Source organism: Haematobia irritans, chromosome 1, assembly GCF_050003625.1.
Source record: "Haematobia irritans isolate KBUSLIRL chromosome 1, ASM5000362v1, whole genome shotgun sequence".
Lineage (NCBI taxonomy): Eukaryota > Metazoa > Arthropoda > Insecta > Diptera > Muscidae > Haematobia > Haematobia irritans.
The window spans coordinates 278,688,005-278,713,439 of NC_134397.1; the positions used below are offsets into that span (position 1 = coordinate 278,688,005).

Sequence of the window (25,435 nt, forward strand, 5' to 3'; positions counted from 1 at the left end):
ATTAACATTTGAGGCATCCATTAATTTTCTTGAAAATAATTCTTTAATCTTATTTTGAAATTCGACATACAATTTTCAAGCTTTAAATAACTCGGCAAGTGATTATATTCAAAAGCTCCAATAAATTCAATTCGTTGCTTGGTTAACTCCAATCTGCACCTCACGACCCTGAGGTCAAATTGATTCCTGGTCTGAAAAGCCATTTGATTTCGATTAAACTGAATCGTGTGAAATCCTATCGAATGAAGTACTTTAAACATGTATAGCAATAGTTTATATTTATATAGCGTCTTTATTGGTAAAATAATGCCACTTGCTACACTCGAATATAAAAGTTGTGTAGAAAACCTAATAGGCAAATTAAATACAGCCTTTACGGCTCGATTTTGCATTATTTGTAAACTCTTAAGTGTTGTCGAATTCCTGTAACATTCATAACTCACGACGGAACAATTAGCACAATTTAATTTTTTTGTCTCTGTTTTATCGTGAGTGTGAATTTTATTGTAAACGTATAATATATAGTGAACACGAATTTTATCGTGAAAGTGAATTTTATCGTAAGCGTGCGTTGGATCGTGAACGTGAATTTTTACCATGAGCGTGATTTCGGAGAAATTTTACTCACTCACAATCACGAACACAATTTGATGTTTACTCACGCACGACACATTTTTGTTTAGTCCCGTTCACTCACATTCACGAGATTTAGTTTAAATATCATTCACGGCTTCGCGTGATTCACGAAAATGTTTTGATTTGAACCTATGCCAATTTAACTGGCGGTGTAAAAAACCAAAGTATAGTAAAGCGATTCCTTCCAAATTCCTCCCCAGAACTGAAATAAAATAAATAAATCATCACTGGGACATCCCAATCGAAATACCGATTTAATAGAAGCTTTCAACAGTTTTGTTGTAATTTTTGAAAAAAGTCACATGTATAAAAACCTTTTTCCAAATTCTCAAATATTTTTTCCTTGAGGCACTAAAACTTCGATAATTGACAACCGAATTAACTATTTTTTTATTCAACTTGAAGAAAACACTTGAAGCTTTCGATACCGTTAGGTTAGGTTAGGTTAGGTTAGGTGGCAGCCCGATGTATCAGGCTCACTTAGACTATTCAGTCCATTGTGATACCACAGTGGTGAACTTCTCTCTTATCACTGAGTGCTGCCCGATTCCATGTTAAGCCCAATAACAAGGGACCTCATTTTTATAGCCGAGTCCGAACGGCATTCCACATTGCAGTGAAACCACTTAGAGAAGCTTTGAAACCCTCAGAAATGTCACCAGCATTACTGAGGTGGGATATTCCACCGCTGAAAAACTTTTTGGTGTTCGGTCGAAGCAGGAATCGAACCCACGACCTTGTGTATGTAAGGCGGGCATGCTAACCATTGCACCACGGTGGCTTCGATACCGTTACAATTTTATGAACAAAAACAAACACAACGCTGACAGTCTTTCTTTCTTTCTTTTCTTTATTTATTGATCCATATCAGTACAAAAAGTATGAACTTATAAATAGTACTGTATACAAAAGTTAGTTAAAAATAAAATGTGTCACAATAATGAAAATATTAAAAATAACAATACCCAATAAACACAAACGTTTGAAAAATGCTAAATTTCAACAATTTTTCAAACATTTTTTCAAAGGATTAGGGTAATATTCAAGTTGAGAAATTGTTGAGAAAATCGCGTTCTCAACAAAAAACAGACATTACCCTCAACAGTGAAATTCAACACATTAGCAATAATATCTCAAGTGTTATCCTCAAATTGAAATGCATCGCTACTCAATAATTTGTCAAACAATTTTCGATGCGAGTCAAATTCAAAATTAACATCGTTGCAAATACTTTTCAACCTAAATTTGTATGAATGATATCCCCACTTCAAATTGAAAGTCAAAGACAAAATTCTATGAATTTTGTATAATTTATTCATTTTCATCAAAATAAAATATATAATAATACACTACACTACATAATACACTACAATACCAATTGATAAATAATAATCTTATTAAACATATCAACAAATAAGAAACAAAAAAAAACAAACAACAAAACTTTAAATATCTTTAACATTATTAGTAAACACTTTTGCATTGATAATTCGTTTTCCTTCCTTTTGGTGTCATAAGACAGCATTAAAATTTATTAACATGCGGGCAATTTGAAATTAGGAACGTACTGGACCGCGTGTTAGAATTGATTTTCAGCAGAAGGAATTCACAAAATATCCATTTTAAACTGATAATAGTATGTGAATTAAACTGACGATGTGATGCCCATTTTCATCCAGAAGTTGTTGATTTCAACAATTTGTTGTTTTTAACAATTTTAATTGGTTGCACTTGTAAAGTTTCTGGAAACTTGTTCTTGTCGATAAGCCACTCATTTTTCATTGGTCATCTTCTTAATGTTTGCAAGAATATAGCATCCAAAGATTTTGGTTTTCTGCAAAGAGATTTAAATTTAGTGAATTCTCTAAAGTTTTGATTTAATTTTTCATATTGACGTACCAATTATTGTAAACTATTTGAAGCAGTTCCAGTTAATTGTTAACCATTTTTTCATCGCTCAGCTTTTTAATGTTTTCAAGAACGTAGAATCCATAATTTTAGTTTTCTGCAAAGAGATATACATTTAGTGACTTCCTTAAAGTTTTATTTCATTTTTTATTTTCACTTACCTATTTTTATAAACTATTTGGTTATTTGTCTAAAATTTTCCTTTTTTTATTTCTTGCAATTGACCACGAACTTCGTTGCACAAATAAGTATTGAAAACCACATGGTTTTTTCGTTGCATTTTAGGGTAGTGTTTTGTCAAAGTTTTCTCATATTATCTTCAACACCTTTTCAAAGATTTCGTCAACATTTTGGCAAATTGGAAGTAATTCGCAAACAATTTGAAGATGTATTGAAGATGAGCTATTTCAAGTCAAGTTAAATTTATGTTGAAAATTATATTTACCCTCAAACTGAAAAGTTGTTGCATTTGAAAAACGCTCATCCTGTGTTTATTGGGTAGTTGAAATAATAAGAATTTTTAACAAAAATATTAATAATAATAGTAAACATATAAAATTAAATATTAATCTATTAAATCTTAATCTAATTCCCTCAAAACATGTATATATTTGGTGAGTCAAATTAACAGTGAGTCTCAAAACACAAAAAGTTTGCTTTCGAAATTTATTTCCTCCCATTCTATAAGGAAACCACAGATTAAGCTACCTCAATTTTCCTGTTCTACATTTCGGAGATCGTATATTGTGTCCGTTGCTAGAATTTGGAATTCTTTGCCAAAAACACTCAGGTACTTCAATTTTACTGTTTACCAATTTAAGCAATTCTTCTCACAGAGACTTCTGAATGAATGATTTATAAAAGAATAAATTAATTTTAAAAAAATGTCTGTCATTGTCAATCGTTATCGTTATTAGCTACAATAAGTATTTGTGGATGTTATTTGAATCTTAACCCATATATATTCTATACTTAAAAAAAAATCAAGTATATACGGCCCCATCCTATGGTGGAGGGTATAAGCAGCATTCATATTGTTATTTATTTAAATGGTTAATTTACACGCAGAGAAGGAACATGATCACCTCAAACATGTTGTTTTCTCGACAAACATATACATTGTCGTCGAAATCAGATACATAATTTTCGAAATAATAACATGATTGCGGCAAACAGGTTCCATGATCATTTTGCTCTTAAAACATGTTTGGGGTGATTATATGTTTTCTCTACCTGTATTTTGGATTTTATATATAATTAATTGGTTATAGGGATAATGCGCTATTATTGGCCTTACTGGCTTATTGTATTGTCTTAACTGAATAAATAAAAATAAATAAATTAAAAGAAAAGCTCTTGATATCCAATTCAATAAAATGAAATACCTAATTGGTTACCGATCGAAGCTTTAGTTGTATATGATGTACAATAAAACATCAATCCCTACTAGGGTTTAAATTACCAAGCAACGTTAAATCCTATGTTTTATAAAATCATAGAAAAGTTATTAGCCAAATTAAAAGAACTAAAAATCTCGCCATGGCATACGATTATGTATTTTAATATTATGGACGCGATTGCAGAACAATAATAAACAGTACCGAATGGCCATGTGACCTTAATTTTGGCGTACATTGGTGCGTATGAGCAACATAGCAATCATACTCGTAATATATAGGGCACTGATACAAAGTCATCTGAACTATTTGATTATTTTGTATGGGCACGGGAAAAGGGAGGAATTGAAATCCCTATTCAGATTGCAAAGCAAGGCTTTGAAAATTGTAGCTGACTTGCCCATCATGTATTCTACACTTGATCTATATAAAAATACATTTCCTTCGATATTGCCAATATATGGTTTATATAGAATGCAACTTTTGACATATGTTTACAAATGCTTACATCATATAGGACACCATAATGTAACGTTTGGAGTAAATCAAAGTTCTTTTAATACAAGAAACAACAGTAATTTAAGATTAGCCAGATGTCGCCTTGAAACTACGAAACAGAGGGTTGAATATATGGGAAGTATAGCGTATAATAGTTTGCCGAATAATTTGAAAAATATTAGTACGATTTCTGTATTTAAAAGTTTAATTAAAATGCACCTAAATGATAGTATAGATGAAACTACATAACTTTCATTATATATTTCATAAATTAACTTCCTAAAATAATGTATTTACCTAGTTTTTGCATATCCATTTTATGTTAATATTCAATACTTATGTTATTTATTGAGCTTTGAATTTACCTTTGCCAACTAGCCTCAACAAAGTCTATAAGACGCTGAGGCATCTATATCTTGTATATACAATAAAGCTGTTATTTTAAAGAAAAATAAAAAAATAAAAAAAATCGAGAGGCCCAAATAGCCAAAATAATAATAAAACATTTGTTGAATATATGCAAAAATAACTCTCTGGTCTCTCTGAAATAATCTAGTTCTGAAATGCCGCCTCTTATTGCGTAAACTTTCGATGGATTCAATCGGGCAGTACTCATTGATAAGAGGGAAATTCGCCACCAGTGGTATCACAATGGACTGAATAGTCGAAGTGTGTCTAAACACAACACGCAGAGAAGGAATATGATCACCCCAACATGGTTCCAAGAGCAAAATGTTACTTTTTCACGGAAAACATGTAGCATGTTTGTTGAAACCATGTTCTTTTCTCGGAAATTGTGTACCTGATTTCGGAAAGCATGTCATGTTTGACGAGAAAAGAATATCTCTGCGACAAAAATGCTACATGGTCGCTGTGAAACACGTTTGAGGTGATCATATTCCTTCTCTGGGTGTAAATGAACCTAACCTGACCTGAGTGTCCTCCGCGGGTATCCCGATCCCTTACAATTATAAAGAAAAGTGGTTGTTTAAATATTTCAGTTATGATGGTGGACTGCAAGCGCTGAATGGTACCTAAAAGGTTGCAATTCAAACGCATATGTGTGTAAACTAGAGGTGTGCACGTGAGTAATATTTTACTCAAGCTCACGCACACTCACGCACGATATTGTTTGGTAGGACTCAGGCTCACGCACACTCACGAAAAGAAAATTTGTACTAACGCACGAAAATGTCGTGACTCACGGAAAATATCGTGACTCACGAAAAATGTTGTGACTCACGAATAATTTTATGAGTAATTTACCTTGGGGAAAACATGAGCATGATTAAAATCGAGAGCGTTAATAAACTCATAAAAACCCAGGTGTCAATAAAATTGTAAATGAATTCAACTCGTAAGCGTTTTATGTCCGTGGGCGGGATGATTTTCGTGAGCGTATTTCTCCGAAATTCGTTACTCACGCACACTCACGAAGAAATTAGTTTTGTGTCACGCACGACATTTGGTTTGTTAATCACGCACACTCACGCTCATTGCCATCAGCGTGACTGACGCGTTAGTTTCGTGACTCAAGCTCACGCACAATAACACCATTGCAATCAGCGTGACTCACGCTTGAGTCACGACAATTTCGTGTCACGTGCACACCTCTAGTGTACACATAACCATAGCGAAAGGCGATAGGCGAACACTTTTTATGTGCATTTCTTAAGGGATGCCAAAAATCCACGACGGAGTTCCGTGCCGCTTAGCGGCACCTTGACATCGCCTATAACATTTTTGAATTCATCACTATTTTCACTTCTATGGAAGATATTTTGGCCAACCAATAAAAAAATGCAGAGAAGATTGGCTGACAATTGGAGGAAAAATTCTATACAAAACTATAAAATAGAACACTTAACTTTTAATAGAACATGAATAAAAAATAAAGAACATCAATCAGAATATATCTGTGGAAAATTCATTTTTCAATCATTGCATGCACTTAAAAATGTTGTGTTAAAAATTTTGAGTTCCAAACATATAATTTTTACACCTAATCATATGAAAAACAGTCTTTTTCATCCGTGTGGATAATGAAAACCATTAACGTAACACAGTGAAGGAAAACTAAATGAGAATGGTGCTTTGCTTGAGAGACATATTTTTTTATGTTGATAAATAAGCTTGCATTCATCAACATCGAACATTTTTATGTTTAAATCTAAAAATTATTCAATTTACACATTACACATTCATTCGGAGCCTTAACAGTGCTTAGGGTGAAACATAAAATATGTTTGCCCAGTACAAACAATTTTTTGTTTGCACAAATACTGAAAATATATATTCTTGAAGTAAACTATATTTGGGAGTATATGTTACTGTTTTGTGGACGTGAAACTTGTCATATTGAGAGCCAAAAACTAATCAATGGGAAAATGACACATACTGAAAATGAAAGCTATGACATTAATCCCGAACTAAGTCCGCATTACTAATTTGGGCACACAATATACTAATTTGGGCACACAATATAATCAAAGACAATCTAGAGGAATACGCAGCCTGGTTCTCTGAGAGAGTGAGAGAAAACAAATGTCAAGGTGTAGGTGGCTATGGGAAAATAGGTTTTTATTATATTATACCCTGCACCACTTTGTAGATCTAAATTTTCGATACCATCACATCCGTCAAATGTGTTGGGGGCTATATATAAAGGTTTGTCCCAAATACATACATTTAAATATCACTCGATCTGGACAGAATTTGATGGACTTCTACAAAATCTATAGACTCAAGATTTAAGTCGGCTAATGCACTAGGGTAGAACACATCGTTAGTAAAAAAAATATGGGAAACGTTTAAATCTGAAGCAATTTTAAGGAAACTTCGAAAAAGTTTATTTATGATTTATCGCTCGATATATATGTATTAGAAGTTTAGGAAAATTAGAGTCATTTTTACAACTTTTCGACTAAACAGTGGCGATTTTACAAGGAAAATGTTGGTACACATAGCAACAATGCTAGTTCTACTCCCTGTGCAAAATTTCAACAAAATCGGAGTTAAAAATTGGCCTCTGTGGTCATATGAGTGTAAATCGGTCGAAAGCTATATATGGGAGATATATCTAAATCTGAACCGATTTCAACCAAATTTGGCACGCATAGCTACAATGCTAATTCTACTCCCTGTGCAAAATTTCAGCTAAATCGGAGCAAAAAATTGGTCTCTGTGATCATATGAGTGTAAATCGGGCGAAAGCTATATATGGGAGCTATATCTAAATCTGAACCGATTTCAACCAAATTTGACACGCATAGCAACAATGCTAATTCTACTCCCTGTGCAAAATTTCAAACAAATTGGGGTAAAACTCTGGCTTCTGGGACATATACGAGCGAAAGATATATATGGGAGCTATATCTAAATCTGAACCGATTTCAATAAAATTTGGCACACTTGACTATAGTACTAATTGTTCTTCTTGTGCAAAATTTTAAGCAAATTAGGGTAAAACTCTGGCTTCTGGGGCCATATAAGTCCATATCGGGCGAAATATATATATATGGGAGCTAAATCTAAATCTGAACCGATTTCTTCCAAAATCAATAGGGATCTATTCTGAGCCAAAACACATACTTGTGCCAAATTTGAAGTCGATTGGACTAAAACTGCGACCTAGACTTTGATTACAAAAATGTGTTCACGGACAGACGGACATGGCTATATCGACTCAGGAGCCCACCCTGAGCATTTTTGCCAAAGACACCATGTGTCTATCTCGTCTCCTTCTGGGTGTTGCAAACATATGCACTAACTTATAATACCCTGTTCCACAGTGTGGAGGAGGGTATAAATCGAAATCGCAAAAAACCACAATAAATATTCACTTCATTGTTTATACACTTTCCATTTTAATTTTCTATCATCGTTTTCTTATTGTTTTGTGGTTTTTAATTCAGAAATTTATCAAAATTACAAATATCATTGGTATTTTCCGAGACAAACGGCACTAAATTTCAGAGACACACTGACCCAAACTTCATAATATTATGTGACAGAGACTTCTAGAGCATCAGTTTTGTTAGGACAAAACTCTGTCTTCTTCTGTATTGTCTTTGATATAATAAAAAAAAACTAAATAGTCACCGATATAAACATCTAGACTTTTCTGGAGGAACCATAAGGGAGATACTTGAGGCTCAGTTCGAAATTCTACAGTTGAATGGAAATACATATATATGCAGTTACGGACCATGATCAACTTTGCATCATTTGCAATTTATAAGAAGGCTAAACAACGAAATATTTTATACGCAAATATAATAAATGGCGAAGGCTGCGAAAACTTGAGCAAATATTTGACATTTTTTTAAATATTTTTTTTTAATAATTCCAAGTGTAAAAGACTTTTTTCAGGAATTATTTATTGCTAAATGTACAATTTGAATTTTTGTACAATATAACAACCATTTATATACAGAATAAAAAAAAATTGGAAGTTGTTCAATAGGCACAACTTTGAAACCACTTCCAAAAATGTCCTTCCAAAGAATCTCTTTATTTTGGCTACCCAACAAGTTCGTTTCACTCAATTTTGTATAACTCATTTTTTCATATTTTTGAAAGAGAATTTTTACTATTTTAAAAATAGAATAAAAATTGATAAAATGGTACAAATTATTAAAATTTTGTGGAAGAAATCCTAAATACCAAAACGCTGTATTCGGATCACATGTTCACTACTTTTTTGGTAAAGTTTTTTTTTTACTGGAATACTTATGTAAACTAAACATTTTTAATCAAGAAAGAAAATCTAATATAATCTAAATCTAAACCATCTTCCAAATATGTAGTTTTGATCCCCAAACTACATATTTGAATTCTATATTAGCATGTTATAGGGCATTGTCTAGACGTAATGTTTTGGAAGTTCATTTGAATGGAAATATTTAAAATCTTATGAAAATTTTCAACACACCCAAAAAAAGTGACCCCACCGTGGAAGAAAATGTAGGTTTATTTTAGAAAATTTTAACTAAAATAGTTTTCATTGTTGTTGTTTTTTTGATTTCAGCTTAAAACCATACATTGACTAAACTACAAGTGTAGCTTAACCAACAGAGGAATACATGTTTGTCAAATTTATTTGGGCAAAGCCCTATAGACTGCAAGATGGTTGGATGGACGCACGTTTCGGAATTACCACATTCCTCATCAGCATCCTATATTTGCAGCAAAACTATCAACCAATTATCAGAATAAATTCAGGCAGTTCATTAAACCCAACAATAAACCACACTTGAACCTTCCGAAAAATGGCTTTACATTGATAGCCGGCTTAGTTTTCTAATTGCAACATGTTACAAATAATTGTCAAATTGAAGAAAATTTTTTAAAAATAATTATTTTTTTTCTGTTGTTTAAGAAAATTCCATATGTTGGAAGAAAAAAATGGATTTAAAAATTGTTACAATGTCTCTAGCGCTGTACGAAGTACGAGACAGGTACAATTTTAGTAAAATTTACTCATTTGAGAGACTTATGAACTCAATTTAAGCAAACTTCTGTCATTTTAGGAAAATATGAACTATTTTATTTTTTAGTAAAATTGTGCACTATATTTGTATATAACTTTTTTTCTTATTTTTAGTTCACATCATTAAAGTTAGGAAAAAATTATCCAAATAAGGAACATTTACTCATATTGTGCAAAATTTAACTAAAATCAACTAATCTTCATGAACTAAAATAAAGTTCAGTTGGCATTATATCCTCTTTTTTCTGGGTGCAAATTTAACCTTTTCTATTCTTCTGTGCGACATTTAATTGTCCTAAATTTTCATTCAAAACCGCCAAATGGAGAATTCTCAAAGAGAGAAAAAAATTGATGGGGAATCCCGCACCCTCAAAAAAAAACATGTGCCTCTGTAACATATACTCTCAAACATATTTTGCTTCAAGCATATATATATTTTCGGAATTCGTTCAAACAATAAATTATTTGTACTGTGCAAGTATGCTATGTTTCATATGTGCTTTTAAGACCCCAAATAGTTAACTCCAGTTTCTAAACATTTCAGTAACCTACACATTTGTTCGTTGTATTTAAACCTGCCGTTTTCCATATACTTTTATCTTGAACTTTTAGACTTTATAGTTATTGAACAGCGATTTTATAGTTATTATGTATTAATGTTATCAGTGAAAATGTTTTTCATTTTTTAATCATTCAATTATCTAGGAAGAAATGGAAAATAATTATGATTTTTTTCTATTCTACTCACTTTCTCTCTGACATTTCTAAACATATATTATTAATACGAAATGTTTAAACTAATATATGTTTACATCCAAAAATATTATATTTAAGAAAATGTAATGTCACAAACATAATATGTTCTAAGATATTAACATATATGTCCCAAACATGTTATACTAGCTTATGACTCTTAACGTGTTAAAAACAGTTTGTAGAACAATTTCCGTTCCATTTGGGGTTATTAAACAAATTGAAATAATCACAAATAAATAATTCCTTACAATTTATACAAGCGACATTCATACAAAATGCCACAAAAAATCCTATCTACCACAAGTGGTGAATGTTCTGGGGTGGTGAAAGTTGATTCACGTCTCATAGCCCTCACACTTTGTTGTGGCAGTGCTAACTACCGTCGGGCACCACTACCACCATCCCCTTATCCTTGTGACACAATGGTGAGTTACATCATAAGATTTGGCCAAACAATTGTTTGGAGGTTTTTATTTTTACGCTGTGGAAAAGCTTATCCTGTAAACGAAACAAAAGCCAAACAACACAAAAAACAGATATAATAATGGATGGATAGACAGACCGACCACATTCATAAAAAATATATTTTTTTTTGTTTTGTTGCTAATTTCCCAACAATTGCCTTTTATTGGGGGAAATGTGCAATTGTCGTCCTTTTGTTGCATTGATTGTCGTTGTGTTGTGCCACACTTTAAGTGTACATCGGTGACTGTTGTTTTTCTATTTTTCAATTTGCAGTGAAAAATCGTACAGAAAAAACCTAAACTAGACATAGACTCTTGTCCCTTAAGAGCAGTGCGGAAAACACACTCGAATGGATGGAATTCATTTTCGCTTAGGGTCGACAGTGAGGTCGTATTGGTGCCTTAAGAATACGCAAAAAATGTCATAGCATCAATGAGGTAAACATGAAGCTAAGACGGACGGGTGGGAAAATAGGGAAATGAGATGGAAATGGAAAACTTTTATCATCAAACACAGACAAACACCCTTAACCACATTTCCATACACTCATAAAAGGAAATTACAAAACAATTGAATTGTGTGTTGTCGGTTGATGGATGGTTGGTTGATTGAATGGTTGCTTGCTTGGTTATTTCGCTCTGTCGAGAGCAACTTAAATTAATTTTCTTAAGGGAATTGTGAATAGCAATTTACCATTTTGCAGTGCACTGCGGTTGTCGGTATCCTTGTTAGAAAATCCTGTGCAAATTCAATTATTCCTCACTGGCACTGGTTGTCACTTATCCTCCTGCCACTGTTTCTTCTGTTTATGCTGTCGTAACACACTGCCAAGACAGCGTTTCACACGTAATTCCGTGGCGTATTCGACGACTAACTGGCTGATTGTTGGACACGGGTGCAAGTGCGGGCTGGTGGTGGTGGAATTAGGGTTTTTTTCTTTGTATTTTTTCTCTTGTTTTGAAAAATAGATACAGACGAAAAAACCCTACAAAGTTTTCTTGCTTCAATTTGCCTTGGTTTTTGGTATATTTTTGGTTAGGTTGTTACGTCGGTTTGGTGGTTTACTTTTGTGGACACTTGACTGTTTGCTCTTTGCACTTTTGTTGGTCCCTGAACATTTTTGTTTTGCACTTTTTCACTTGGCTGATTGGCAGTATTACAGCATTTTCACATTTCTTTTCCTTTCATTTCACTTGATTTCATTTCATTGCTCCTCATTTTAGATTATTTTTTATTTATTTCGATTTCTTCATATTTTTCTTTATTTTCTTTCTTTTTTTGTTTGTGCACAAGAGCCCTCTTCAGGAATAATTTCGAGATTTCCTTGATTTGCTGTTTAATTACACATCCTTTGATTCCGCAGTTCAACTGTTCTTCAGCTTTGGAAATTATTGTGTGTCAGAAGACTTTTTGCTCTTAACGTGTTATTCTTCGTCGTCATTGTCGTCGTTCACTCGTCGGGTTTAATCGTCAACGCTGCTACAATCGCAGTTGGAATCGACGCCAATAGTGACGTTAACGTCAAAGTCGTTTCTCCTGTCGTCTTTAAGTCTGTTGAGGTTTTGTTAGCCGATTTTGTGTAATTTTTTCATTAAAGGATGATGTGTCCTCTCCGTTCTTTTGCTGTTATTTGTTCTACTTTTTTTTTAAACACGATTAGTTACTGTTATGTATGTATATATGATTTTGTGTTTCTAACATGTGTAACAGCAAATGCATAGGGTGAGAGCGTGTATGTTTCTTGTTTGTTTCAATAATCCTTGTGTGTGGTATATGCGCGCTTTAACAAACACTTGCGAACTCTCAGAGCACAAATCGCAAACTGTTGGCCTTTGTTAGCAATCATGTTAAGGAATGCCCCATTGCATACAGTAAGCTGAAAGCTTTACAGCTCAACATATCATCTCAGTTTGGTATCGTCATAGTTAACAGAGGCAGCATTTGCTTCGGACTAACCGTTATATTGTTATGGCGAGAGTATGAGTATGTATCATCTCACCACAAATACGATTTGTTAGTGTTGAGTTTAGTATAACAATATATGGATATGGATATTGGCTAAAGCGGAAATATAGCTTTGTGGAATTTCCGCTTTCCACAGCATAATTTTATTTTTGTACGGACCATTTTTGTAGACATGCTTGCCGAAATCATATACATAATTTGTGAGCAAATACTTGGTTGCGACAAACGTGTTACATGCTCCCCGTCCAAAACATTATACTCTTGAAACGGGTTTGGGGTGACCATATTCCTTCTCTGTGTGTACTGTAACAAAATGTACATGAATTTAAATACAAATTTAGTACGACGCTACAAAGTAATATGACATTTGAATTAAATTACAAAATTTGCTATATTATGATATGTAGGATATAAATACACATGTTTTAATTGTAAAAACATAACTAATATGACAAAATGAGTAAGATACACACATACATACTCGTAATATATTTTAACACGAACAAAATTTAAAAAAATTGCAGAAAACAATATTTTTTAGTTTTTGAAATTTTGAACCTATTGATGAGATAGAAAAACTCCAACAAAAGCAAAACGTTTGCGACACAAGTTTTCCAAACGTTTGCATGGATAGGATTTGAAACTACACGCTCACAAAAAATCGCTTCTGTAACATATACTCCCAAACATATTTTGCTTCAAGCATATACATTTTTGGGTATTGCCCAAACATTTATATGTTTGATCTCTTCCAATATATAATATGTTTGAAAGCATATTAGTCTAAACAATATATGTTTGGGTACTCTAAGTTCCAAACATTTTGTATTTTTGCATCCAAATTCAATAATGTTGTCTTCCAAAAAACAATATGTTATTATGTGAACATATAATATGTTTGGAATCATTTTGCACCCATAAATATTATATGCTTAAAAAAAATTCTCCCAAACAATATTGTGCTCAAAATTTTATTTATTTATTTATATATTTACAATCATAACGAATTATGAAAATAAACAGGTAATATAGGTGCTAACAACATAGGTTTTCGACCTGAATGCTCAAAATTTTGTTTCTGCCCAATTGTATATTCCCCCACATCTTTCTCACGTCCACGAGATTTTTTAGTTCTTAGCACCTTTTTCTGTAATACAAACATTGTAGAAGAAATTATTCAATTGTATGATTTTTTTATTTTAATTTTACCTTTTGCCGGACGGGGATTCGAACAGCGGACCACACAGTTTGTAAGGATCAAAGAAGTAGCTGATCAATTGCCCAAGGAAAAATAAAATGTTAATTTTGTAATAACAAGTAACAACCACCAACTTAATTCAATATCGCTCCCTGTTAAATAGCGCTCCAAGCTACTAAACACATATATGTTTATAGGCTATTTCTAAATTAATATATGTTTGCATCCAAGCATATTATATTTACAAACATTTTATGTCCCAAACATAATATGTTCTAACATATTAACATATATGTCCCAAACATGTTATGCTAGTTTATGAACATTATATGCTTGCACTCAAAAATATTGTGTTTAAAAATTTGTGTTCCAAACATATAATGTTTATAGCCAAACATATGAAAAACAGCCTTTTTCATCCGTGTACATGACGTGCGTACCAATCGTTACAGCGTAATGAGCTATGTCGTTTTGATATACCATAAAAATAATCACAAAAAATACCATTCGAGTATTTCTTAAAGATTTATTCGCAAAACTAAATGCCAAAGTCAAGTCCTATTGTTTTTGGAAATACTCAATTCAGATTAAGATATAGATATAGATGTCTAATATATTTTCTTATCTTTTAAATGACAACAATGCCGATCACACAAAACAATACAAAATGCCGAGGAACCATAAACATTTTTATAAAAAAAAAACACATTCATGGCATATTCAAGACATTACTCTGGCAATGTAGGTACATACGTATTTATGCATATATTTATTTCACTTTTCACTTCAAATGAAACCATTTACATTTCAAATTAAACCTTTTTCAAATCAAATGAATCGTTTTTCAAATCAAATGAATCCTTTTTCAAATCAAATGAAACATTTTTCAAATCAAACGAAACATTTTACAAATGAAATCGAACCTTTTTCATTTCAAATAAAACTTTTTTCAAATCAACTGAATATTTTGTAATTTTTAATGAAATTTTGACACATATTTAAATTCGAATTTATACTTTAGATCATTGATGGTTGGTGTATAATTACTGTGTAAAATTGGATCCCCATGTAGAGTTTTTAGTTTTTTGCGTGTGCTTACACACAAAAAAATAAAATATGAATTTGTACATAAATTTGTACATTTTTATAATTTTATGGACTTTTTCATAAAAAATATGTACACTTACATAATATATTGTTTTCGTAAATACTTGTTGTGAAATTATGAATTTTTTAATAATATATATGGACGGTTTCATAGAATCAATGGAACTTTACTTAGTATATCAAAAAATACTGGTTTTCTCTTAGCGTGAGAGAACCACAATATAGAGTTTCTCTCATATGTAATAATACAAGCATATAATAAGAGACAAAAAAAAGAAACATAACGTTTTGAAGGCAACACGTGTGTTTGAGTTTTTCAGTACAGTTTGCTGTAAAAAATTGACAAAAAAACAATATTAAATGGAAGCGTTGGTGTCCATAAGTAATATAAAATATTATACAATTATGTTCTTTACTGATTCGACTATAATGCGGTTTTTAGTAAATGGGTTCATACAGTTTGACCAATTATGCAGGCATTAAGAATCAGGGGAAACATCTAAAAGAAAAGTTACATGTATTGCATGACGTTTTTAATATATATTATGGAAAAGTACATATTTTTCAATGTCGAAAAATATGTATGTATTCATTTATAATATTAAAAACTACATTCATATTATGTATACATTGGTAGTCAATGAAAACCTGTATTTTTTATTTTATGAATTGTTTTCATATAATTTATGAATCCCGTGTTTGGAAAATTTTTGTGAACACTATTCATAAAATAAATGTATTATTTTTTGTGTGTATGTGATACGTGGCATGTATTTCTGCCAAATGGACAATATGACTTACGAGTATAATGTTACCAAAGCCTTATATTATAACTGACCTTAAACAAATTTATTTTATTTTTAAATTTCGTGCGAAAAAAATTGAATGGTTGATTTTCTATGGGATGAAATTTCCTATACACAATATTAGACTACGATTAGTGATATTGATTTTGATTTAATTAAAATTCCTAATAAATTTAGGAATAACATTTACGTCTATTCACTTAAACAAGAATTTATATTTAAGATGGCGTGCATTTCTAAAATAAAACTTGGTTGTTAAATAATTTTAGCAGTGGTGTACACGTAAGAAACAGATAATTATTCGACAAAAGGGTAGGTAGTTTCCACTTGATTTTAAAAACGTTTCATTTGAAGTGAAAATGCTATATATAGAGATATGACAAATTCCACATATTTCAATATTTTCGTAATACCAAGGTAATATATTTACTATACTGCTTAAATCTATACTCAAGTCCCCAGTTGCTGTTATCCTGATATTTATATTTATTAAAATTAATTTCTACATAAACTCATTATTCAGGAGATTAAATCAAAAACTTCCTTATATTGTTTACGACCAATGTACAAATCGGGATATTGATATGTTGAACATATTTTGCTAGTTTTGCGATATTGCAGAAAATACGGTTTCGGTGTATTGTTCGGTACATATATTCGGTGGGTTATACACAATTGTTGCCAATCATCATTGTTGGTTTGTGTTAATGCTAGTAAACATGCATTGCCAATCATCATTGTTGGTTTATGTCAACGCTACACAAATTGTACACTTAAAGAGCTTGTATTCAACATGTTTTTTTGTGAAAATGAGTTTTAAACACCCATTTTATTCTAGAAAAACAAATTTTATTGACTAGAAAAATTCATGCTGTATTTCCAGTAGAGGTGTGCACGTGACACGAAATTGTCGTGACTCACGAAAATTTTCGTGATTCGTGCGTGAGTCGTGAGTCACGCTCATGACAACAGCGTGAGTGTGCGTGATTAAAAAACCAAAATGTCGTGCGTGAGCGTGAGTCACGAAAATAATATCTTCGGGAGTGTGCAACGAATTACACTCATGAAAATATTCCTGCTCACCAACATAAAACGCTTAACAGTTAAATTCAATTACAATTTTAGTGACACCTGGGATGTTAAGAGTTTAATAACACTCTCGATTTTAATAATGCTCATGTTTTCAGACACTTCGGTAAGGTAAATTAATCATAAAATTATTCGTGAGTCACGATATTTTTCGTCAGTCACGATATTTTTCGTGAGTCACGAAGTTTTCGTGCGTGAGTACAAATTTTCTTTTCGTGGGTGTGCGTGAGCGTGAGTCCTACCAAAAAATATCGTGCGTGAGGGTGCGTGAGTATGATTTTTCAGTCGTGAGTGTGCGTGAGCGTGACTAAACTATTACTCACGCGCACACCTCTAATTTCCAGTGTGATAAAAAAAATGCATGCCGAAAGGGTGAACGTCGTCGTTTACTGATGGTAGTTGACGGACTTTACGTCTTCAGTGTATATAGTAGAAGAAAAATGCTCTTGTATGAGGAGACTAATGACATTTGTAGACAAACGACATTTTCTCTTGACCTTAAAAGTGTTCTTTAAAAGTAAATGAAAAAGATTTGTGAAACTTCTAATAAATTAAGTTTTTTTTTTTAACTCTCAAAGATAAGAACTTTAAATTATTTGACTAAAATTTCATTCCAGAGGAAAATATTATATATTTATTTTGGTGCAAGACACGATTTATCTCTTCAGTTTTATGGAATAAAGGTCAGTACTACACGCAAAAAAAATAATTCTTTCCTCCCAAATAAATTTTAGACAAACAAAGTTTGTTTCTCATTTGATATTTGCTTTAAGGAAGTTTATTTGGATGAAAAGTATATACTTTTTGTGATAAACGTTTAAAAACAATTTCAAAAAGACTAACTCAAAAAAAAAAAAAACTATCTGTTGTGGCTCATTGCATTTTTCCTCACATCTTTCTCACTTTCACGAAGTTTTTTAATTCTTAGAACCTACTTCTGTAATACAAACAATGTAGAAGAAATTATTCGATTTTATTATTTTTTTTTTAATTTTACCTTTCGCCTGGACGGATAATCGAACTGCGGACCATGCAATTTGTAACCCACCTTTCTTCCTTTGAGCTATGTAGCTGTTATTGTCATCAATAGAAAATTATCCAATAAGTTATATTTATGTAGCATAGCTTGCGGCGCCCACGAGCCGATTAAACAAACTTTATTTAACAGAAACATACTTTTAGTTGGGCACCGTAGAGCAGTGGTTGCTACGTCCGCCTTAGATACCAAGGGTCCTTGGTTCGATTACTGCTTCGACCGAACACCAAACATTTTGTTTTTACATATATTCCAGATATATTCGGAAGATTCAGAAAAGGTGTTCAACATTACATACTACTATATTACATTTTTACTATGAAACTGTAAAATGTGTCTTATTAAAGATTTAAGTCAGAAAAGAACAGTGCTTGATATAAACGAAGTGCACTGTGTTGTTGGTTCAAAAATAATGTTTTTTATTTAAAAATAAAAATTTGGTGAGAAAAGTTTAACGTTATCGAAGAAATTCAAAAAACTCTAACAAAAGAAAAACGTTTTCGGTACACGTTTTCCAAACGTTTTTTTTTCTTTGCGTGTATGTTCGCGTTGATATTTTCGATGTTACTTTATACAGTTATACGGTTACAGTTCAATATAAAGCAAATAAATTAACTCAATTGTTGCACAGTTTATTGTTCCTCTAGATTTCGGCAAGACTTTACAGGAATATGTTTGTTTTCATTTATAATTTTAATTATTTTAGGAAAAAAAGTTATTTTCAACTCGAAAACCGAACATAGTACCCACCTTAATACGACATCGTTGTAGATAGAGTCGGATGACTCTATCTACCGTTAACCGATGGTTAAATCCCGGGTTTCGCGATTGAAGGAAAATTCCAATTTTTACACTATCCGGTTTCTGTATGTGTAATTGAAACCGATTAACCGGTTAAGCGGCGTCGGTTTTGGACACCCTAGTCCGAACACCGTTTCATATTGCGGTGAAACCACTTAGAGACGTTTGAAACACTCAAAGAGGATACCAACATTGCTGAGAAGGGATAATCTACCGCTGAAAAACATTTCAGGAGTTCGGTCGAAACTGGGATTGAACCCAGCACACTTTGTATATAAGGCGGACATGCTAACCATTGTACCATCGTGCATTTCGTAAGCCAACATACTATCTACGGGGCCGTGTTGTTCTTATTTCGCTATAGTCATCAGTACGAAGAGATGTTGCTCAAAGAACATACAACTTAATTCTTTTCCTTCTTCTTTAACCAAATACGAAGGTAACATAATCCGTTCCACTTCACAAAATACCCGTTTACCAGAACCATCAGATCGAGTTAACTCAGCAGTGTAACTCTTGTTGTCAGATTTGTATCAATTAGAAACTCCATAATCGAATCAATTTGAAATGCTTAATTCCAATCTCGCTAAATGGGCGTCTGAACGTCTACAAATGCCAATGTCGAAAAACCTTTAATGTATCATAAAGCGATGAGTGACTTTTATGTGGTTGTTATCACGACCACCGCCATCATCATCATCATCGATGCCGTCGGATCAGATAGCCTGTATCATCGTCATACAAATGCAACCATAAATAATGCACGACAAACACAACAGATTTGTGGCAATGAAATAGGGAACAGCATGACATCCGAGTTTGAGACGATTTTGTGAATTTGTATCAGTTCGACAGCTATCCTCGTTTATCCTTACAAAGGACAACAAACACTTGGTGGTGAACAAAAGGTAATTGTTTCTATGTGTGGAGAAAACGTGAATGAAGGAGGAGGAGTAGAAAGGTGTCAAGAGGATGGTTACACAATCATTTCTGCTCATTGTCTACTTCTACAGATGTGACGGTAAAGGTCCTCCTTGGTAAAAGAAAAGCGAAATGATATTTCGTGGTTTTGTCGATCGTAAATTTCCTAAAGATTTCTACGTTGTTGTAAATTTATTTGAGTAGACACAGTGTTTCGAAACTAATACACGCAAAAAACAGAAGAAGTTTTCTCTCGAACACGAAATTTGCTTTTGTTTTTTAATACAAAGCTCTTCGTACATAATCTCTTTCTAAATACAATCTATGTGTGGATGTAAACAAATAAAAGTTGATATATGTTAATCAGGGAGATAGAGAGAGATGGTATAATAAAATTTGGAGGCGGAGAGAGTTGTGAAAGGCATCAACACACAGCGAGAGAATTAAATGGGAGAAATTGGTGCACGCTCACAAAAAATCGCTTCTGTAACATATACTCCCAAACATATTTTGCTTCAAGCATATACATTTTTGGGTATTGCCCAAACATTTATATGTTTGATCTCTACCAATATATAATATGTTTGAAAGCATATTGGTCTAAACAATATATGTTTGGGTAGTCTAAGTTCCAAACATTTTGTATTTTTGCATCCAAATTCAATAATGTTGTCTTCCAAAAAACAATATATTATTATGTGAACATATAATATGATTGGAAGAATTTTGCACCCAAAAATATTATATGCTTAAAAAAAATTCTCCCAAACAATATTGTGCTCAAAATTTTATTTATTTATTTATATATTTACAATCATAATGAACTATGAAAATAAACAGGTAATATAGGTGCTAACAACATAGGTTTTCGACCTGAATGCTCAAAATTTTGTTTCTGCCCAATTGTATATTCCCCCACATCTTTCTCACTTCCACGAGATTTTTTAGTTCTTAGCACCTTTTTCTGTAATACAAACATTGTAGAAGAAATTATTCAATTGTATGATTTTTTTATTTTAATTTTACCTTTTGCCGGACGGGGATTCGAACAGCGGACCACACAGTTTGTAAGGATCAAAGAAGTAGCTGATCAATTGCCCAAGGAAAAATAAAATGTTAATTTTGTAATAACAAGCAACAACCACCAACTTAATTCAATATCGCTCCCTGTTAAATAGCGCTCCAAGCTAGTAAACACATATATGTTTATAGGCTATTTCTAAATTAATATATGTTTGCATCCAAGCATATTATATTTACAAACATTTTATATCCCAAACATAATATGTTCTAACATATTAACATATATGTCCCAAACATGTTATGCTAGTTTATGAACATTATATGCTTGCACTCAAAAATATTGTGTTTAAAAATTTGTGTTCCAAACATATAATGTTTATATCCAAACATATGAAAAACAGTCTTTTTCATCCGTGTAGAGAGGAAGAGTTTTCTTCTCTATGGAACAAAATTTAAGGCAATAGTTTTTGGACGCTAAGCTATTTTTCTATGGACGATAAAAAATGTAATTTATAAGCTAATAGAGATGATTAGAGACAATCTTTGCATCATTTTTTAGAAAATGCGCATTTATTTGCTCTTAAAAAAATACTTATTAATAAAGGGAACTTATGTTTGTCCAAAATTTGTGTGTAGAGAGATATGATGATGTTGTAGTTAATGCATATATTAATTTTAACTCTGTTTGTGGTATTCTATTCAGGCTCGACTAAAAATGTAATATGTTTATGTCTAAAAATTATTTCATTTAGACACTTTATTGTGTATGAGGAGAGAAGAGAAAAGAGAGCATTTTTGTGCTTTTGTAGCTTAAAACTAAAAACAAAACATTTTGGTAGCATATTGGCTTGCACATCGATCGTAGATAGATCGATCAACAAAAACTGAAGTCGGACTATTTTCACAAACCGTGAACAAATTAACAGGCATGACCGATTCAATCGACAGTAGCTACCAGAAGATAATTCAGTCCACCGGTCAAGTAAGAATAGATACAAAACCATGATTTGCACTGCATTTCAGATGACAATTCGATTGCCAGTTACGAACAAAAACGGCAAACAAGCAAGTATTACACGGTAATGGGTTTTCCCAAGAAATGATTCTTCCATTGAATCCGATCCAAACACTGTGCCTAACGATCTACAGCTACAATTTAAAGTGTCATTGTAGACAAATTCCTACAAACAATTTCAGTACTTCGTTCGAATGATTCATTTCCACCTAATCTTGTCTTGGTTTGTCTTGAATTTCTACTATCATTTCGAGAGATATTGTGCATTATTGGCTGGATGTCATAACCTATTGTTGGATGGATGCTGATGATTCCTGAAGCCTGTATTGTTCCTTTTGGAGTTTATCAACAATTCCAACTACTCGAGTATGGGCAGCCAACTTGAATTGTTTGCAGCGATATTTGGTTGATGTTGACTTTTAGCGGGAATCAATTTAGTTTTTATGCGAAATAGTCCTGTTGATGGCTGTGGTTTCGCCCTCTTTCTATCGTTTTGTGGTGTGGAGGGATAGAGGATTGCTGCCGTAACTTTGGTCCTTCTTCTTTTTTGGGTTTATGATTAACATTCGGTTTTATGGTCGTTTCGGGACTACAACAAAATGAAAAACGAAAACGTCGCTAATGGTGATGAGCACAACGTTGTCCTTCCTACCTCATTTTCCCTTTGTGGAGGTTTTAGGGGTTTGTTGGGTTTGTCATTTAATGGTCTCTGGTACAAGGCCGTAGCCAGGATTTTAATTCGGGGGGGGTTCAACTTAAAAAAAATATTCATATAATCTCATGTGTAGAAAATTTTATTTATGCATAGGTATGTATACAATATTTTTATAATATTAAATTGGGCCGACGGGCATTTTGGGCAGCAAATAAATCAATTACTTCTTCAGTCGGCACATTTATTCGGCGATGAACCGACATTAATGCCAATCCATTGAGTCTACTCTCGCTAGTAGAATTTCTAAAATACGTCTTTAACCTCTTCATTGTTGAAAATGAAAGTGCGGATGAGTACGTAGTAACTGCAGGGATGGAAAATGCAGTACTATAGTACTTTTTTCAATACTTTTTCACCAAGGTCAGTACCGTAGTACCCCCGCGAATGATTTAGTACCGTTTGTGTAGACATTTTTGAGTCGATATCAGATTTATGGTACAATAGCTTTGACAAAATATTTTAATATTTTGAGAAAGTCTTTATCAACCTTATTTGCTAATAGTCTTTTACAAATATGGCAAAACAGACATGTTCATGTGGGAAGAAAATCTCGATTTTGTAAAAGACATAGTCAAAAACAGGATTTTATTGAACTTCAAGAATGTTTTAGTCGAAAAAAGAATGCGATTCTATATTATCGATTTTTTATTTCGGTAGAAAATATTGTCAAAATTTTATTCTAATACAGCTCGTGCAAGAACTGAAGCCGAACGATCTGCCACAACGTCGAATTTTCAGTGAATGGGCCCTAGAAAAGTTGGCAGAAAATCCGCTTTTTTATCGACAAATTTTGTTCAGCGATGAGGCTCATTTCTGGTTGAATGGCTACGTAAATAAGCAAAATTGCCGCATTTGGAGTGAAGAGCAACCAGAAGCCGTTCAAGAACTGCCCATGCATCCCGAAAAATGCACTGTTTGGTGTGGTTTGTACGCTGGTGGAATCATTGGACCGTATTTTTTCAAAGATGCTGTTGGACGCAACGTTACGGTGAATGGCGATCGCTATCGTTCGATGCTAACAAACTTTTTGTTGCCAAAAATGGAAGAACTGAACTTGGTTGACATGTGGTTTCAACAAGATGGCGCTACATGCCACACAGCTCGCGATTCTTCGGAGAACAATTCATCTCAAGAAATGGACCGGTAAGTTGGCCACCAAGATCATGCGATTTGACGCCTTTAGACTATTTTTTGTGGGGCTACGTCAAGTCTAAAGTCTACAGAAATAAGCCAGCAACTATTCCAGCTTTGGAAGACAACATTTCCGAAGAAATTCGGGCTATTCCGGCCGAAATGCTCGAAAAAGTTGCCCAAAATTGGACTTTCCGAATGGACCACCTAAGACGCAGCCGCGGTCAACATTTAAATGAAATTATCTTCAAAAAGTAAATGTCATGGACCAATCTAACGTTTCAAATAAAGAACCGATGAGATTTTGCAAATTTTAGGCGTTTTTTTTTTTTAAAAAGTTATCAAGCTCTTAACAAATCACCCTTTATATAGAATTTTTGCAAAATTTTATTTTTATAGAAAATTTTGTCAAAATTTTATTTCAATTGAAAATTTTGTACAAATTTTATTTCTATAGGAAATTTTTGCAACATTTTATTTCTATAGAAAAAAATTTGCAACATTTTTTTTCTACAGATTTTTTTTGCAAAATTTTATTTCTATAGAAAATTTTTGTAAAATTTTATTTATATAGAAATTTTTGTCAAAATTTTATTTTCTTTAAAAGTTAGTCTCTTGACAATAATTTTCCAGTGAAATTTTTGTTGAAATTTAGTAAAAAGTAAAGTGACCAACATTTTTAAAAGAATATGAACGTTTGGAAATATCTCTTTATTGCACTCTCCAAGTGCTTCCATTGCTGAATTAGGCAGGTTCTTTTCGCAGGTTTTGCGCCATTTCATTTACACATGTGTGTTTGGCTATTTCGTTGTTGTTGCTATGGCCAAACAAGCGAGTCATGTTCACAAAAAGAACAACAAACACAAATAAAAAGCAGAAAGACATTTTCCAAAAATGAAATTTGTGGTGCGAGAACAAAAACAATTTGTTTTTTTCGACCGTCCTTTGACGGGCTTTTCAACTAGTATTCTATGATTTGTGCAAGCTTTGTAGGTAAGCGTTTTTCAAAATAAAACCTCCAGCTTTTCTTCAACATCTTCGATAAGATTTTTCTATGCAGCTAAAAATATATATTTATTTATATAAAAATATTCATTCATTTCGGGGGGGGGGGGGGTTTGATCCTCCTCATTCCCCCCCCCCCCCCCCTGAATACGGCCTTGCTCTGGTATCTTTCGATTCAAGTGCCGAGGGTTGGTAGTTAGAAATTTATTTATGACATAAATTTCATCATTTGCCTATATTGGCAGTGTTGGCCATTCCTCCTTGTGCTGCGATAGATCATTGTGTACTTTTGTTTGCCAAATGTTGGGAATCTGTCACCAGTTTTATAAATGCACATAATATACAGATGTTTGTTATTCTATTGTGGATGATTCAATTTGTTGGAATTTATAAAAGTAATGAGTTGTAAGTATCGAGAGTTTGTGGTGAGAAGGGCCAGAGTGTCATAGCATTAAAGTACTGGATGGAATGA

At 32.7% G+C, this 25,435-nt stretch overlaps 1 protein-coding gene and 1 long non-coding RNA gene across 2 annotated transcripts in view; both read right to left on the reverse strand.

Moving 5' to 3' along the window:
- Nucleotides 1–12,952, reverse strand: part of LOC142226285 (putative sodium/potassium/calcium exchanger CG1090) — a 43,618-nt gene extending 30,666 nt beyond the window's left edge. The window contains exon 1 of the mRNA XM_075296207.1: nt 11,845–12,952. Within this exon, the coding sequence (XP_075152322.1) occupies nt 11,845–11,847 (3 nt within the window). The 5' untranslated portion in view covers nt 11,848–12,952. The remainder of the gene's footprint in view (nt 1–11,844) is intronic.
- Nucleotides 2,110–2,972, reverse strand: LOC142219812 (uncharacterized). The gene is made up of 3 exons (XR_012717787.1): nt 2,706–2,972; nt 2,536–2,641; nt 2,110–2,470 (listed from the first exon to the last, which is right to left on the reverse strand). It is a non-coding gene; the product is annotated as an uncharacterized LOC142219812 (long non-coding RNA).
- Nucleotides 12,953–25,435: the final 12,483 nt, after the last annotated feature.